We start from the raw sequence: 19596 nt of genomic DNA on the forward strand, positions 1-19596 counted from the left end.
TATATTTTTATGTGATTTTATTTTATCCGTAGATTATTTTAATTGTTTTGTATATTTTTATGTGATTTTATTTTATCCGTAGATTATTTTAATTGTTTTGAATTTTATTCAGACTTTTAATGTTTTTATCTGTGAGCCACCTTGGATCTTTTCTAGGAGAAAGGTGACATACAAATGAAATAAATAAATATTGGCTTCTACAGTATGTGCCACTTCTTGATGCTATTCGATAAAACATATCTGAAGAGAGCAGATAAAATGAATGACTGGTGTGGCTGTAGCAAGCAGGGACTTTGCGGTCAAGTGGCAGCAACAAACCAAGCCACCTGTCAGGCTCTAGGTTGGAACCAGACATCCCATTTCTGATTATGTTATTCTGGTGTATACAAGTACCATAGAATGCAGATATCATTGTCTATATGCTTGCTTTCGTAACACTGAAAATAACACATCAATCCATGGAGGGGCAGACACCTGCAATACCCTGGAATTTGGGGACAGAATCTAAACTGACATGAAAAAAGAAGTGAAGATACATTGTTACCAATGGAATTGCTTTCAACTTTTGCTTCTCAGTCAATTCTCATCTGTTAATTTTTAAATATGGCCAGTTTAGTTTAACCATCTTAATTATTCTGTTGTGTGCCTTCAAGTCATTTCTGACATAGGGGGACCCTAAGGCAAACTATTACAAGGTTTTCTTTGCAAGATTTCTTAAGAGGGAGGTTTGCTTTTGCCTTCCTCTGAGGCTGAGAGAGTAGGATTTGCCCAAGGTCACCCACTGGCTTTCCATGGCTGAGTAGGGATTTGAACTGTGGTCTCCAGAGTCACAGTCCAATGCCCAAACCACTGCAGGTATACAATACTAGATTTCACCACCTTAATACTTCTGATTAATTTCAGGTGGCTAGAACTAATTGTCTTGAATTTTATAGTGATTACATGCTCAACCTTTCTAATTGTTCCTCTGCATCAATTGCACAGGCCTGCTGTGCTTGCATAATATCACAACGGCACTGAAAGTGTCCTTGAATGAACTTGGCACAGAGTTTTACAGTTTTAGTCAACTTGTCTAACAGTTGAGAAGAATATTCTCTGTGTATTTTCCAGAGGAAATAACTGAGAGTTTGATACTGGGCAAACAATTGTCACCAGGAACTAGAACCTCTGCCATGTTTTCATCCCCAGGCATCCCAAATTGGAAAGGAATAAAAAATAAAATGTGTACACCCACATGAATTTGAACCACACTCAGGAAATCCCCTATTTGGATTAGGGAAGAGGTGGGCAACATCAGAATAATCTCTCAGTTTTGGAGAAAAATAATACCACTTGATCAAAAAAGTTTGATGGAGAATTGTGTCCCTGGGGTGCAATTCTCCATGTTTTATTGGCATGGAGAGGCCACAGAGCCTGATGTTAGCCACATTGGTCTAAGGTGATGCATTGTCTGTTGGCCTCACTTCAAAAACAGTCCGGAATATGCAGTGTTCAGCAAGATGTCTGCAAGATCATCAACAGGAAGTTTCATCTGCTTTTATCAGATGCATTCACTCCCAATTGATTTTCAGGCCCACTTTAAAATTCTGGGTTTAAACCTTAAGAGCTTTAATGGTACTTTCCCAACCTGGGGAAACCTTGAATGTGTTTGATTACAATGCTCATAATCCCCACACAGCAGCCAGGTTGTACATAATCTGTGCTCCTGTATTTTGTATTATATAGACACCATTGGCTTGCATCGAGTGGAGAACCCAAGCCATACTGAAACAGCTGTTAGCCTGCATTTGTACAGCCCACCTTTTGAATCCTGCTATACCTTTGACCAAAGAACTGGACACAAGCAAAGAGTGAAAATGACATTCTATAGCCAGTTTGGAGAAAGGACTCCATATGTAAGTGTAAGGATTTGCTATGTCGAGATATTTATTATGTCATAGAATCATAGAGTTGGAAGAAAATTGTCCCTTGGAAGGTGTGAGCAACCTTTTCCGCTTTTTAAAAAATTGCAGGGTGGCAGCATGGGGCAAGATGCAGCCACTGAATTTTAAACAATTCCTAATTTATTTATTAAAATATTTTTATTCTACTCTATTAACATTAAAATTGTTTATTTTACAGATTTTTATTAAACAATTCATACAGGTTAAAAAAGCTTTAAAAGGCTAAAAGTGTTAAAGCCATGCACATACTTAAAAGTAAATTAGGCCTCAAAGGCTTTTATAAAAGGTTATGTTTTGATCTGGTGCTGAAAAGAAATCAACATTGGCACCGATTAGCTTCAAAGGGGAGTGCATTTCACAAATGGGGTGCACAGCCAAAAAGGCAGCACACTAGTGTGGATAGTGAATGATGTATTATGAAATACATAAATTCACCCTAGACATTGAGGAAATCAAAATAGTTTAAGAGTTCTCATACCTAGAATCAAACAATCATCAGAATGGAGACTCCAGTCAAGAAATCAGAAGACTGGGAATGGGTATGACAGCTATGGAGGAACTAGGCAAGATCCTAAAGTGCAAAGATAAACATCTGAGCACTAAAGTTAGAATCATCCAAGCCATTGTATTCCCCATCGCATGTATGGATGTGAGAGCTGGACAGTGAAGAAACCAGACAGGAAAAAAATCAAGTCATTTGAGATATGGTGCTGTAGAAGAGTGCTTAGGATACCATGGACAGACAAAAAGACAAACCAATTTGGTCTTTGAACAGATCAAGCTGAGATCTCCTTTGAAGCCAAGATGATCAAACTGAGGCTGTCTTACTTTGGCCACATAATGAGAAGGTATGGATCACTAGAAAAGACAATAATGCTAGGAAAGATAGAGGGTAGTAGAAAGAGAGGAAGATCACATGCCAGATGGGTGGACTCAATCAGGAAGGTCACAGACTTGAATCTGCAGGACTTTAGCAGAGAAGTGGATGATAGAGAATCGTAAAGAGGTCTCATCCACACGGTCACCATGAGTCAGGGCAGACTCAAAGACAATTAACACCATCAACAATGATTCTAGTTGTTTTAGGGTTCAAAGTGAACAGTCTAAGGCCTAAATCTCACATCATGCTAGCATCTATCCAGTAGTGCTATATGGATTTCTCCTCTGCTCCCTGTAACGTTCCACAGTCTCCACAGTCAGAAACCTGCTTCTGAGAGTTTTCCAGCCATCCAGAGCAGGTTCTGAGGGCACATGGGACATGCAGGAGGGGTAGTGGAGAGCAGGAAAAACAGCCCCCCCCCCCACGCACACACACAATTGTGAAGGAAAAAGCAGTTTCATCACAGGGCCACTCCATGAGATCCTGATTCAGGACGCTCCTCCCTTAGTATACCACTTCAGTTTGCAGGTTTGTACAGTATATGAAAAAAATGAATAGTAAAGATAGATTTAACACTGGAAGTGTGCATGGCAATAAAACAGGGCTGAGCAAAGTATGGTCTAATTCAAAGATACAGCTGTCTTAGTCTGTGGAATCAGTCTGTAGAGAGATCTTGTAGTACCTTTGAGACAAAATGATGTGTTTTTATACTTTAATATTTATTATTTATCAAAAATGAATTATATAAAGTATTTAAAAAAATTAAAAGCAAATTTCAAACGAAAGCAGGGCTTCCTCAATTCCATGTGATTAACTGATTAACTGACAGAGCCCTGCTTTCATTTGAATTCTGCTTTTTATATTTTAAATACTGTATATAATTCATTTTTGATAATAAATATTAAAGTATAAAAACACATCACTTCATCTTGACTAACAAGATTAGCTTCAAAGGTGCTACAAGATACCTCTACATACAAAGTATGGTCTGTGAGTCACATGTGGCCCCACAAAGTGGTACACACCCCATTCTTTAATATGTTTACCAGGAAAGGCTCCCTGTGCTCTCTAATGGTTATAGGGCAACCGCTCCTCCCCATTCTCTATTAGGCAAGGGTTTCCCCCAAATCAGTAGGAACCTGCAATCAATTCCTGGCTGTGAAAAAAATGAAATACAGTATGCAGTACTTTGTTTTCAGTTTTTCACCACTTGAAAGTAATGAGCCTGTAATGCCTTTACTGTATTACATGCTGCAATCAAATTAAACCCAAAAAGTATATTCTGGGAATTTTAAACAGCTTGTGTAATAAAAAAAATCCCCCTAAAATGGAGATATTCATGGGCCTATCTGAGTAATTATCAGTCATTTCATGATACTGTCTCAGTTTTAAGATCTCTAGAGAATGCCAGCATTAGAAACTTGAAAGCAATCTTACTGTATCCTGCCAATTTGTTTCTGGGCACAATTCAAAGTGCTTGTTATGACATATAAAGCCCTATATGTCTTAAGTCCAGGGTATCTGGTGAACTGTATCTCCCTGCATGAGCCACCTCAGGCTTGAGATAATCAGAAGATGTCTTTCTCTCAGTCCCACCATCATCATAAGCACAGTTAATGGGGATGTAAGAGAGGGATTTTTCAGTGGCTGCCCCTAAACTCTTTAACTCCCTTGCCAGTAAGGTCAGAATGGTTGTATCTTAGTTGTCCTTCTGGCAGCAAGCTAAAACCTTAAAAAGACAGGCTTTTAAAATAGAATTTTTAAAGATAACAGGCTAAGGGATGCTGTATTGTTTTGACTTAACTGTTTTTAAGAGCTTTTTATCCTTTTAATTGCATTTTATCCTTTTAATTTGAGAGTGAATTGTTACAATACTATAAATGGTTTGATTCTGTTTAATGTTCACTTTTTAATGTTTTTAATTGTGTCGTTCTTTTACATTTTGAGCCCCATCTTGGGGGAATAACTATAATTACAGTAACAATAACAACAATCCTACCCCTGCCTAATGCAGAACCTCCAGGGCAGAATACAACTAGACCATCCCTGATAGATGGTTGTCCAATATCTGCTTCAATACCTCCGTATTGGTCTTTTATTCAGTGGTCTTTTATCCAGTGTGCTGAGATTCCTGACTGTTCTGCCTTAAGTAAATTCCATCCATTACCCCATCCTGCCTATGTATTAAAAGGACTGGACCACATGACCAACCATGATAAAATTGTTATGTAGGAACCATGAAAATTATCTTGTCCTTTTCATACTCATATAATTTGTTGAGATTTTGTACAACAGTGCTGTTGGAAACAATTGAGACCTCTTGACAGAAACTACACTCTCTTTTCTCTAGACAACATCAGTTTCACAAGAGAACAACTGAGAACAACCCAAGGCCTGAGGATTTGTACTTTTTCTAAGCAGAAGGAAGATTGTATGGTTGGACCAAGTGGTGTCTGAATAATTATACCTAGGACTACAGTAGGAAAACTTCATGGTCATGTAGATTCTTTTTATTTCTTGAAAACGAAAGAGGGTAATGTCATGGCCAGTTGCAGAATGGAAATAACCATATAATCGGGGTTCTTTTGCCACCCCTTCTCAATTATGTATTTGAGACTATGTACACACACATTCAGAATTTGGGCTTTTAAGTATGGTATTACTGTTAGCAGCCCCAACTTTATGAATTTATGCCAGTTTAACAAGTAAGGTAAATTGTTAGACTCTGGACAGCATTAACATAATTAATGATGTATTCATCATGCTCTTGGGTGGGTAACCTGTGGCCCTCAAGATATTGTTAGACTGAAGCTCCCATCAGCCCTAACCAGAATAACCAATAATGAAGAGCAATAATTAAATCCACTATTCTTCGTTATTCAGAGGATCACATGTTGCCCATCCCAACTTAGAATGGGAGCTGTATACTGTCAACAGCCTTGTTTTATCATGCGTTTAATGTTCTGTTGGAACTTTTAAATCATTTGTGTATTTTTAAATCTCATGTTAAGAGTGGGGTAGTTTTAAAATGGGAACAGTAATGAATGTTTTGTACCATTTTGTTTTTGTTCCAGAGAAAACAGTCTGTAAAAATTGTTAAGGATTTTCAATGAGATCAGCATCTTGTTTTTAAGGTGGATTGGGTTGTTAAAACCTATCCAGCAACCTAATTAAACCTGAATTTTGGGCACAAATTTCAAAACTGGATATTTTTCTTACTTCCTGTTCAGTTTAGTATAAGTGATAAATTCTCTCAATGGGAAGTGTCTTGTTAACAGAGCTGACAAATAGGAGATGGGAAATAAAACTGGAAAGCTGTCTCCAGATTCTAGCGGACAAGAATTGGACAGCATCACAACAAGCCAAAAAGAAATGGAAGAAGAAACTGCATAAGCTGCAGGGAAATGGAAAATGTTGCAATCCCAATGAGTGTAGGGTAGTATCTTTCTTCAGCAGCACCTTTGCAGTAATGATGTGATGAAGTGTCCCCTGTTATCTATGCATCATCATTGTGGAAGTGCCTGAATGTGGAGATGCCCCATATAGTCCTTGGTATAATTGATAAATAGCTCCTTATTGATAAGGCGAGCAATGTTTTTCATGGACAAGGAGCACTTGTTTTCAGATGTTCGTGGTTTTAAATGGATCCAGATCTCAGGTTTACAAATTGGCAAGGCTCCGCATGCCTGCCTGGAAGCTGTTGCATTTGGTAAGAAATATATTATTCTGAAGTTTTCTGCCTGTAAATAACTTAGATGATTTGTGGTACTATGCTGTGTAACTTGCCTGGGTAGCTAAATTTATTGGAGCAAACGTGCTAATGAAATAGAATGTTGTTATATAAACCCATCACTGCTATTGTGCCCTAGATATTAGAACTGTAGTGAAGGTGTAAGGAGTGTGTACCATATATTTTCTTCATGAAAGATGGTGCTTAAAGCAAAGTTGAAGCAACTGTGGCCTGTTCTCCCCCATATATGAGTCCCTCAAAGGCTTTTTGAGGCCCACCAGATCCAAGCAAAGCTAATGTACACCCTCCAAAAAGAGAGCCGAAATTGTAAATCACCTCCAGAGAAGAGTCCAGTTGCCCACCTCTGTGTTTATTGACCCTTCTCTGTTAACTCATTTATCTGAGGTGACAAAGAGCATTCTTTGTAACATTTCCCCCCTCTGAAAAAAAAGTGTAAAAAAAATCCGATGAATTTCCTCTACTCTGGATTATTTCCCATTTTGTCACTTCCATAGGAAAAAAGATACAATATTCATGAGATCAATTATATGTTACTGTTTCCTCAGAACATACTGTTTTTCAGTATATATGTGAGCTAACAGAATATCCCCTGAAACAGTATCCTTTCTGACTTCTTCAAAATTATGGGTCTCTTTCTTTCGAAAAAAGGAAGTTTGCACATGCATCGGACACAACCAAAGTCCAATGTCATCATTAGAAAACAGATCAAGTAGACTGCTAGCTAGGGTTGCCATAACTCCGGACCTCCAAAACGGGAAAATGTAGGACAAAATTTTCAAATGTAGGACACAGGAAATGTGTCCTACGTTTGCAAATTTTGTCCTACATTTTCCTGCGGAGGGGAGCGGAGGCCAAGCGGCGAGGGAAAGCCTGCACTTAAGGAGGCTTTCCCTCCCCGCCTGGGCCCCGGGCCTCGCTGCGATCGGAGGCCGCAGAGAAAGGGCCAGGCCTCGGGCGATCGCCGCGGCCTCCCTTCCTTCCCTGGCCTCCACAGAGGCCGCGGAGGAAGGGCCAGGCCTCGCACGATTGCTGCGGCCTCCCTTCCTTCCCCGGCCTCCGCAGAGGCCGCGGAGGAAGGAGCGAGGCTGCCGGTGATCGCCGGGGCCTCGCCTCCTTCCTGCCGGGAGCGGGCAGGTGCCGCCAAAACCGGGAAAACCCCGGTTGCAGCCGGGTTATGGCAACCCTACTGCTAGCAGAAAATAGAAACCTGATTGGCTTGGAGGAACTCACAGTTGAGAGTCAGTGTAATACAGTGTTTAGGAATGCTGGATTGAGACTTATGATACCCATTTTCACGCCCTCACTGATCCATGGAACTCACTGGAATGCGTGGAAGGAGGAAAGTAGAGTTGCCAGATTTCAGGACCTGGCCCTCAGCCTTCAGTTTTCGTCTCCAGATGGGAGGTAAGGGTGCAAAATCTCCAGTTTTGGTGGGCTCAATTCCAGGCAAGAAGAAAATGTAGTGTGGAAATCTCCAGCTCAGCTAATAGAATAGATGCTTGCTACATTTTCAAGGATTAATTGATTTGTTTCAGTTTGCAAAGACTCTACATAGAAGTCTTGCATATTTACTTACTGAGCTTCTTCGTTCCCTCCCAGTCATTGTTGTGGTAGCACTCACCTTCTGCTCTGAATCCACCTTCCATAGAATCATAGAATCATAGAGTTGGGAGACCACAAGGGCCATCCAGTCCAACCCCCTGCCATGCAGGAAATCAATAGGATAGGTTACATTTTCTTTATCCCATCTCCCTAAACAGGTGAGAAGGCATAATCACCTCATTTCATGATCTCAGAAAAGCCCTTTTAACTAAAATTTGTCTTCATATTCAAACAGAAAAATATATTCTGTGCTAGAATGACAGGCTGTGAGCAGCTGTAATTGGTACTTAATACATAACGCTTAATGGTATCGCCAGGATTTGTCCATAGGTTTTATGTTTTGGCCTTGAAACTCCAGGCCCTGGGACAATTGAGTAAGAGCCATGCCTGCGGCCCTAAGTTCATGGAAGGAGAAGCAAGATATAATGTAACTAAGAAAAAACCTCTGTCAAGGAAAAACTGCTGCTGAAGGAACAAAAGATGGTGTGCCCTGTGGAAGATAAGACCTCTGCCAATTATTGTCAAATATTAATTCCTAGATAAACCGAATTTAGAATGTGACAGACTTCATGATGATTTCCCCAGCAGTCAATGCATTATATCTTATAAGTTAATTAATCCCAGGAACATTGTGTGATATTTTACCCTATAAGAAAGAACATTCTAGGGATGGGGGGGACTAGCATTATCTTTGATCTATCCTATACTGCCATCGTTTTTTTGTACAGGAATGACAGTGGAAGAAGACAGTGTGGATTTCCTACCTCTGTAACTTTCCACTAGGTACAACTGGTGGAGATTACCCAGATAGTGCCTTCTCTAGCCTCTGCAATGTTTGACTGGTGCTTATTTGCTTTTCTCTAACCTGTTTCCATTTTCTAAGAAATGGCACGTGTGCAAATGGAGAATGATTTTTATGCCCTTAGTCAGCGAATACAAAATGCATAAGGAGATACTCTTAACATCAAACACTTGTTTTGTACCTCTGCTTGCCTCTTTTGTCCTTGGCTTTGGGTTGGAGAAACAGGATTACCCTGCCGGGAGCCTACTGAAGTGTATTTCCTCCCCTTAATACTAAAAGCTTCATCCAGAACAGCATGGATACATGGCGTACACACTGTTCTTTTGCTCAGTCTTTTAAGTTATTTTTGTGCCTCTCCCCAATCCTGGGAGAAAATTGTTTGTTCTGCCAGGGTGTAACCTTTCCAAGGTTAAATCATGCCGTCTGTTTGTGATTACTCTCTGGCTGGAGATATTTTTTTTTTATTATTGCTTGTTTTTTCCATTGAATGTTCTAAATTAGTGACATTTCTCGAATGTCCCTGTTTTAAAGTTCTAAACTATTATAAAACACATTTCTTTGCTTAAATGAAATGGAAAGTTGGAAACTAAGATGCAGTGTCCCTTTTTGTGGGGGGAATCAGTATCCTGAAGCAGTTTTGGGCAGCTTCAAGGGCTTCTGATGTTGTCGGACTATAACTCTGATCGATCTGAAGCTGCATAGTGGTCAGGGATAGTAGGAGTTGTAATCCAATAACATGTGAAAGTCTATAATCTGGTGCCTGTCTAACTCTAAAGTGTTAATATTTTGAAAATCAAATTAAGATACAATCCTATATCTCCTTAGTGCAGATTAAGGCCCTTACCTTGAATACAAGATACACAGAACAGGGACACCAACAGACGGTGTTTCATTGCACTATTGGAACAACAGGTCATGAGACATGTCACAATTTCACTGCCCAACATGCCACTCAGTAGGCAGATTTATGATGTGATTACAGAGGTTATTAACTCTAGCGGTGGCTTTTGTGAATGTGAGGCTATCACTAGCCACAAAAAGGACTGTGTGCAAGAGACTGGAATACCAGGGATTTCCTATCCATCTTCACCTAGAAATTATGGCTAGCCATGAAAAACAGACTATTAAGTCCTGCTGAGTTTAGTAGGATATATTTTCATTAAAGCAAATTGATGGGTATAGGATTTCCGAATAAGGGGAATTTTTATTTTTATTTTTTGAAATGCTTCTCTGCCCAGTTGCTTTGTTCACAAACTCTGTAATTCTCCTGCCTTCCCCATAACAAGCAGGAAAAGCATCTGAGCCATAAGAAAGATGGCCATAGGAAAGGTTTGACAGGGGTAGCAGCAATTGCTGCCTTTCTTTAGCATCAGAAAATTGAAAGGAACTGCACATAACATAACTGTATTTATGATGACAAGTGGCAGAGAAAGAAAAAGTGTTATTGGGACAGCACAGGCTTTACTGCTACACTTTCTCTTTTCCAGAACTTTTAAAGCAGGGATGGGGGCCTTGTCACCATGCAAATGTGAGACAACAGTCCCCATTGTCCCTTACGACTGGAGGTGTTGGCTGGATCTGACAAGAATTTGGAGTCCACCAGGGCAGAGGACCATGGGGACTGTTTGGAAATGTTTCATATTTGGGCTATAATTGTGGGAACTTCCTATGGACTATAACTTCCAGAGCTCCATTCTGGCCATGCTTGCTGGGAGATTCTGGTAGCTGTAATCCCCAAAATTAACTTCCTGCCCAACAATCCCCTGCCACTGTTTTAAAGTGACAAGCTGAAGAACATCTGGGTTAGGCCTTGACCACCCTGAATTGTGGATTTACTAAGATGCTATGACCTCTGTGTTTCAATCTACATTACAATGATTTTTTTCTTCAACAAGAGTTATTAAATTCTTTATCAACAAGATAAGCTTTACAAGAACTGGCCCACTACATTAAAGCCATGCACTTTGCTAGCATCAGAATGTTAGAAATTAGCTAGCAAACACTAGAAAAGACAATGATTCTAGAAAAAGCAGAAGATAGAAGAAAAAGAGGAAGACCACACAACCAGAAGACTCAATCAAGAAGGTCATGGGTTTGAATTTGCAGGATCTAAACAGAGCAGTGGAGGATAAGAGGTCTTGGAAATGTCTCATTCAGAAGGTTGAGGCTGACTCAACAACAAACTTTGCTAGTCTGAAAATTCTTTTTAAACAAAACATGCTTTTGAAAAGGTAAGTGCTTATAATTTACAACCTGAACTAGATTTAATGTTTAGTTTAGCCATATTTTGTATCATAAAATATCTTCATATTTGGAAGTGCAATCCTACAAAATTAAGTAGTCCCAAATCTCACTGATGGCCAGTCTCCACAATGAAAATTATCCTGGTACAATGCTAGTATGTGATCCAGCCATAAGCAATTTGAAAGTATTTGTCCTTAGGTGGGGTGGAGGTGGGGAGTCCTCAAACTCTGAAGAAAAAGGGAACATGTTTTTTTACCATAGTATATGGAAGGGTATGCATTATCAAACATAAGGACATCTGATTATTTGCATGGCAGCGCCTTTTGGCAGATACTGGGTGGATGGGTGTTTCTGTACTCCACTTCTGAAGGTGATAGCATCTCCCACCCATCCCTGCCCCAGTTGTTAACTCTCTGCCCCCATTAAATCTCCTGATATACTGCTTTGCCTGAGCAGCAAGGAGAAATAAATGCTGCCCCCCCCCCCCCCCCACACACACAGAGTGACTCAGAAGGTATCTCTGGAGCCTTCCTGGTGGCCATTGTTCCTTCTCCTCTCACCCAAAGCTTGAGTGAAAGGAGGGATAATTATATCAAAAGCCTACCTTGGTTCTTCAAGATATCAAGGACAGGGCAGAAGAGAGAAAGAGAACACCAATGAAGGGTTTACATGTTTTGTTCTGAGAGAAAAAACGAACACTACATTTTTTATTAAACTTACTTAAAGATGATTTTATACAACACCAGCAAGAATAGGTAACAATGCAAATGGAAGTGTGTATGTCCTCCCCTTTGATTGACAGCTGCACGGGGCTGGCAGAATATGTATACCATGGCCCTTCCACATTTGCTGGGATTAGGGATGAAGGACCCCCATGAATTTGGAAAAAACACAAATAAAAAAACACTATTCTTTTTACCTAAGGTAACACCTCTAGAAATCTCCAGGTCCTCCAATGCAACTATATGGTCCACATCTGCCAGGGGTTGATCATAGAATCATGCTGTAGGGCCTACAAATGCCTAGAAAAGTGCTTTCTAGGAATTTCTAGCATCTCCATTATAACTTTATGGTCAACTTCTGGCAGAATTGTACTGGAGGACTTAGAGATTCCTAGAGAGAACATATTAAAACTGCAAAGATCAAAGCTGCAAATGTAGAGGGCCAACTGTACATGTGAAGAAGTAGGAATGTACTCAGATATGTAGGTAAGTGAACGTAGGTTTGAAGGTGAGAAAATCTGCACCAGTTTGCACAACACACTTATGTGTAGACCAGCCTTGTGTTTAATACTGGAGTTAAACACATACTTATGTTGGGTTTCAAAGAGATTTTTAAAAATACTGAATTGTTATTTTAATATCAAGGAGCATTAAAATGCTACCTAGTTTTACTGGCTTAGTTTTAAAATGCTATCTAGTTTTCTTAGCTTAGTTTTTAGCAATGACAAAGAGAATGAAAAAGAGATGTTATCTGGTATTCCTGATCTGGAAATGGATTATTGGGTTTTTAAAATGTAGATGTCCAGCCCTCATTGGTCAGAGGGCTGGACAGAAATGCAAAGGTGTTCTGAAAATATTAAATCCAACATAACATGACCCTGGAGTATGATTTGGCCTAGAAACATCCCCCCTCCCCTAACAAACCGAGGTGCTCTCCTAAAGAGATAAGAAGAACAGGAGTTAAACCTGACAATCAGCTTAAGAAATTATCATGTGCACTCATTTGGATTCAATTTGGCACCTAATGGAGAAAAAATAATACATTTCTCATGGACCTCTGAAAATTCATATGTTTCAACATTGCTCTTGAGTTTACAGTGGGTACATAGGATATACAATATGACCATGCAAACAGGTTATAATTCGACCAAAAACCATGCATCTCAAATTTTTGAGAAAGTGAGAAAAGCTGCACTATTCAGAAGATGACCTAATAGTCTTACAATTTGCAGATTCACCATGAGCTTTTAAAAACAGTGTTCTGTACTCTGAACCAATCTAGTAGGAAAATTGGTGGGATTTTAACACTGGTTTACATAACTTCACCAGATTTTGTATATTTCCTTTTATACACAACTTTTAAGGGTGGAATGGGGGGAAAATTAGAAAAATAGAGCCAGAAAGTTTCATTGACTTTTTGTTTTGTTTTGTTTTCGGCTTCTATGTACCTGATTATGAGTGTTTACAAAAAAGTTTGATAACTTGGCAAAGGGTAATGCAGTGTACAGTATTTAGCTATAGTTACATCTGCAATTATGTGTTTAGTATCTATGTGCCACGATTGTTCATTGGCTAAGAGAGAACATGGGATTTCACTTGCTGGCATATGTTCTAATATCACACACAACCTTGTTATTTGAGGCAAGAGTTTGAACAGCAGTGCACCAAACCTGGAGCCTAGACAGTCACAGCCAGCAAGGCTTTACTTATTTAGTTGCAGTGTGAATTTGCTGTCAACTTGAGTACATCTTATCCTTAGCATTGTCAGGCCCAATAAATGTTTGTACACTTCTCCCTTGCAACAGAGTTTGAGATAAAAATATACTGGTATCTAGGAAGAATGGAAATTTTAGATATCCAAAAGTCAGGTATAATACTGACATGCACCAACATACAGTTTTGTTGTTTAACACTGGTATATTTCCACTCATTCTCTCCCCTCTTTGGATGTTTTCCTCACATGGCTTTATTGCAGAACAGGAGTGATTTAGCACTGGCAAGCAGGGAGCCTTTTACACAATGTTGGTGATTTAGCACTGGCAAACAGGGTTTTTAGCCAGCAAAAATAATGCATCTGTCAGCCCAGGTTACAATATTGCTCTGAAGTTGTTAGGGGTTTTTTTTTATTGACACATGGTACCTTTCAAAAGTATCCTGATTAAGGGACCAGGGGAATGTGTTTTGGTTATATACAGTACATTTGGTCACCCAACACAGCCTCCAACAGTTCATACATGAAAACCAGGACATGTGTGTGGCTAAACACCATCAGGGTGGTACAGGTGGCAAAGGCTATTAATGAGGAAGAACATGCAAGTGAGCTGCTCACCTCCAGAAAACCCCATGATAGGATTACCTTAGGGTCACCATAAGTCAGTAACGACTTGAAGGCACACAACAACTGTGAAGGACAAGCTTCTGCCCCTCCTCTAAAATAATTTTTAAAACTTAATTTTAAAAAGTAAAACCTGTGGGCTCTCCTTCCTCCTCCTACCAAGCCTTGCCCCACTCACACCATCTTTTCAGTATTTTAAAGAGATGCAGCAAACACCATAGTCCATTTCTGCCAAAAGGCAGATGTTTGGAGAGCAGTGGTGTCACCTTCCAGGGTGTCACCTGGTGTGGTCCACACCTCCCATACCCCTCTAGTGATCTCCCTGGTGGGAGGTACTGGGCAGCCATCCAGAATTGCCCCCAGTATGAGAAAGCTGAAGTGGAAACAACTGATCAGAGAAGTATTAGTTGCTGCTCAGACCAGGACAAATGTAGCTCACATACATCCTGGATTTCCATCTACCTAGCTTTATTTAAAGAGTAACTTTTGGAAACAAGGGGAAACTATCTGTTATTCCAGTAAGTAATTTTGCTCTTTTTCATTGCTGCATTGCATGAAATAGTAACTTCACTGCATCCTGATTACTTCAAAAAGAATTAGTTACAGAGAACTATGTGGTGTGCAATTTGTTGCTCCGAATTTGTCTCAACGCTAGCATGATTTGAAGCAGCTAAGTCATTTTGTGTAGTTACATAAGAATGACTGAACATCCAGGGCAAGGCAAAGCTGCTCAGAAACAGTAAGATTTACGTAGGAAAACAGAATGCAATTTCAGACAAAAGGAAAACCTGAGAACATTGTGTTCTGTCTAGCACTTAGCTTAGAATGTGAAGAATATAGATCAGGGCTAAAATACCAGAATCTTCGTACATTTAATAATACCTTAAGAAAGGGAGGAATGTTTTGATTATAGTGATGTCAGATCTCTTGTGAGCCAGAATCAACAACTAAAAACTGGTTTCAGTTTTTCCAGCGAGTACTGGATTTTTCCGGTCACAGACACTGGGGAAAAAAAACTCATTAACATAGGCAAATCTTGAGATATGTCAGCAGAACTGTTTAGAGGAATACAACTAGGAATTACAAATACTAAGTAGAGAAAGGCCAGGGATCAGAGGTAGCTCTTGGGCCTCTCCTCCATGTCCCCAACTTTAAAAAATGGCTGAAAAATTGAAAACTTTCAGAGGCTTGTGTGTTATTTTGGCCCTCTCAACCATCTAAAATATCCAGAAATAATAAATAATAGCAACAAATGACCATAATTTCATTTCCCATTCTGAAGAAATGGTTTTATGTATAACCTGTGAAGGATTGGGAGGACCCAGATATAGTATTTGAAGCCTCTGTGTGCATCCACCCCCAGTGTAGGTACATTTAAGATAATAATTCACAATATGTCCTAACTTAATTTGTGCTATTTCTTCAGTTCTGAATTCAAAGGCATGAATACACTATCCAGTCCACAGACATACTATGCAAGCAATAGCTTGAAATGTTATCATTTCTTTTTAAAACCAAATGGTACACACCTTGGGTAGAAATAACACCGTTTGACACCACTTTAAGTGCTGTAATTCCATCCTATAGAATCTTTGGATCTGTAGTTTTACAAGTTCTTTAGCCTTCACTGCCAAAGTGTGGTGATGCCTTACATAACTACAAATCCCAGGATTTCAAAAGATGGAGCCATGACAGTTAAAGTGGTGTCAAACTGCATTATTTCTACAGTGTAGATGCACTCCTTTTAAAATGGCAGGTGTTCATCCTGCCTAAATCATTACACTGCATAAAAAAGTTAAACTTGCCATTTTCCCAGGCCAAATCAGAATAATCCCTTGTCTGTTTCTCTTTAGCAATCTGTATGAACTGAAGGTGAAGTATGAGGACTAGCTAGTCTAGTGAAACTAGAAAACCTTTAAATATTTTTGGCATTCACTTAGAAACAAAGCTATCCCTGTCTGAAAAATACCACTTTTTGACATACTGCAGATGTAGCTATTTTTATTGATTTAAGACAAAGCACACCATTCATGGAGAAATAGCCTGTGTTTTTAATGAACTGGCATCCATGAAAAGAATCAGTCAGGTTCTGCTTTTGTGGCTTTGACTTTTGTGGTTTTGATTATTCATAGATTTGATTAATATGTTTTCTCTAGGAATATCTTGGTCTTCCAGCACAACTCTGTGGTTAACATCTACCAGAAGTCATGTAGGAGGACCTCAAGATTCCTAGAAAGGTGTTCTCTCAAAATAAAATAAAAAATATTGTGGTCTTCCCACTTTCCTAGGTCTCCTGCACCCCTAACCCTAGAAATGTGGAGGGCCCAGTGTACATTGTTTACTGTGTTGTTTTTAAAAAATAGGAATACAATTAGAATTTGTTCTGGCTCAAGATTTATATTTCATCTTTTATGAAATAAACTGTCTAAGGTAGCTTATAAGAATATTTTATACAGTACATTTAACTATCAGTTCTATGAACAAAAGGAACACTACACAAACTAATCTAAGCGGCAACCAAGCCTGGGAAAAAATCTTTAACTATATTCGTATCACTTCTTGTATACTTTTCAGACAGTCATAACCTCTGGGTTGATTGACTATCTTTATTTGGCTTGACTCTGTTTGCTACGTGATAAAAATTGTGTTGCAATAAGTTTGGGAAAAGGGAACAGCAAATAAATCATTACCATGTAAAGTACTGCTGAAGATGTAGGACAGAAGGTGTCAATTTGCCTTGGATCCTGCATGGCTGCCCAGTTAAGTGTGGCATGAGTGTACTCCATTGAATCCATCAGTTAGGACTGAAGTGAACCTGCGATTCCTATAGGATTTTAGGAAAAGCTACACAGTTGGGAAGCAGGCTGAGAAATAACCTTGCCTGCCTCCAATGTGTCTCTCAGTATGACAAACATTGGATTTATGCTCATTTTAAATTATAACATTTAATAACTGGGTGATCTTGGACAAGATACATGCTCTCCACCTCAGCAGCATACCTCCTCTGAACAAATCTTGCCAAGAAGACCCCATGACAGTGTCACCTATGGTCACCATAAGTCAGGAACAACTTGAAGGCACACAACAACAATGGCTTATGACCTTTTTGACTCTGTAAGTGATAGTATGAATTGTGGAGTAATATTGCAATGAGTACATTTTGAAGTACAATTTGCTGCTGTGTAAAAGTGGTGTTAACATCAACAGAAGACTTTCTAGGGTTAAGATGAAGTGGTTCAGTGACCCACTGGTGAAGCAGGGAGGACTACAGTAGGTTTAGATTCACAGTGTATGCATCTGGGGTGACAGAGATCTGGAAAATCCTTGTCATCTATGAAAGCCAACATTTATCTCCACAAGAGTAATTAGTTTGGGAATAGCAACTGTCGCCTCACTTTTATGTACAGTAAATGTACTCTTCTACTCTCTGTGGCTGGGTACAACAACCATTTTATTATGTTAGACATCAGAAAGAACCTTTAATTATATATAGATGTTCAGCCATCACAAAACATAGAAGGTATTTGAACAAAAACATGAACACTGAATACATGTATATGGGTTCAATTATTTAATACAGTAGGTCCTTGGTATCCGCTGGCGTTTGGTTCCAGGACCCCTTATGGACAGCAAAATCTGTGGATACTCAAGTCCCATTAAACACAATGGCACATTACAATGGTGTCCCTTATATAAAAGGGGGAAATCAAGGTTTGCTTTTTGGAATTTATAGTTTTGAGGAATATTTTCAAGCCATGGATTTTCCACAGTCAAAATGCTGATCTACATCGGCGGAGGAGTGGTGGTGGATACCTTTCATGTCTTATCTAGGCAGAAATAACGCTTCCCCATGACCTGAAGGCATGCACACAAAGAAAAACATCAGACAGAACCTGTATATGTAGTCTGACAGGTTTCTTCTGAGCCCCTGATGTCCTCAGTGAAGCACTGTATGGCATTATAAAAATTTGAGTGATAAAGGAAAATAATCAAGTAATTTATATGCATAACATTGTGTTTTGTAACAAACCTTTTATCTTCTAGGAATTTTTACAGACTTTGTTGTTATACTAATCTAACAACTATCTTCTTAATCTCACACATCTGACATATTTTGAGCCAAGCTGTTTGAACCTGTACCCCATGAAATATGTTAGTGATACAAAAATTGAGGTTTCATATGAACGTTCTGTAAGAAAATATTGCTACTGCAGAATTCTGCACCATATTTATGTTAAAGATGGAGAGAGGAGTTGTCACTTTGATTTCTATTAGTACACAGAAGAAGAAGAAAAGACACATTTCACTTCAGTTATAAGATTAAAAGTACCTGTCAGTAGACATAAACTGTTTAATATGATGCTTTCCATGAGGTTTCAGACTTCCAGATGAATCCTATAAAGCTTTTGTGCATTTCTTCAGAATTGTCTCCAGCCCCTCCCTCACTTCACTACCCCTTACTCAAATAAATTCAGTTTTAGGTTATGGATTCAGATTCAAACAGGCAGGTGTATGCAATAGAGAATCATGTGTTGCATTAGAGATTTTTTATGTCTGCTTCTTGCACTGCTATTTCTGCTGTATCAAAAAGAAAGTATAGATCAGTTTTACAAAGCAACTGGCCTTTTTGGAATGGGAAAATGCTGTGAAGAAAACCACACACACACAAAAAAAACCCACCCTCTTCTCCCTGTCAGTTAACTATTTGTCTAACATCATCTTTTCTTTCTATATAACCCACTTTTGCATGTAAGCAGATGTTATGAGTTACTCTGGGGAACTACAACTCTCAGAATCTTCAACTGGCATACCTACTGAGACTTATAGTCCCTAAAAGCAACTTTTCCAAACTCTGAATGCAAGAAATGTGTGTTAACAGTAATAACCATGGTTATAATGTGGAGCTTCCAACTGAAAGTTACCATAATCATGTTCTGATCTACAAATGTTGAGAACAAAATATTGTGTTACATAATATGAAGCAAACTCAGGACTCAGTTTTGGTGTGTGTCCAAGAAATTAAATTCCACAAGTGCAAAATCAATTATTGAGATTGTTCCTTTCTGTGTGATGATGTAAGTTTCCATGTGTCCTAACTTTCTCAGATTGAGATGCTATACATGCTTCTGTATGATTATCATTTCAGATTGCAGATGATAGACTACTCCTTCATGGAGAGAAACATTCCTCTCTACATGCCTGGTTTGGACATAATGATCAACTGGGCTTCTAGACCAAAGGATCCTTGCTGATAATAGATGAATGGTACCCTGGTGTATGCTTTTTGATAGCTCTTGCTTGGCACCTTGCAAGGGAA

The 19596-nt window shown here is 39.1% G+C and overlaps 1 protein-coding gene across 1 annotated transcript in view; it reads left to right on the plus strand.

Annotated features, from left to right (window-relative positions):
* The window catches only part of CDO1 (cysteine dioxygenase type 1), an 18559-nt gene extending 12534 nt beyond the window's left edge, over positions 1-6025 (plus strand). The window contains exons 4-5 of the mRNA XM_042453882.1: positions 1726-1895; positions 5174-6025. Coding sequence (XP_042309816.1) covers positions 1726-1895; positions 5174-5203 — 200 coding nt within the window. The 3' untranslated portion in view covers positions 5204-6025. The remainder of the gene's footprint in view (positions 1-1725; positions 1896-5173) is intronic.
* The last annotated feature ends 13571 nt before the right edge of the window (positions 6026-19596 follow it).

Source organism: Sceloporus undulatus, chromosome 2 (genome assembly GCF_019175285.1).
Source record: "Sceloporus undulatus isolate JIND9_A2432 ecotype Alabama chromosome 2, SceUnd_v1.1, whole genome shotgun sequence".
Classification (NCBI taxonomy): Eukaryota; Metazoa; Chordata; class Lepidosauria; order Squamata; family Phrynosomatidae; genus Sceloporus; species Sceloporus undulatus.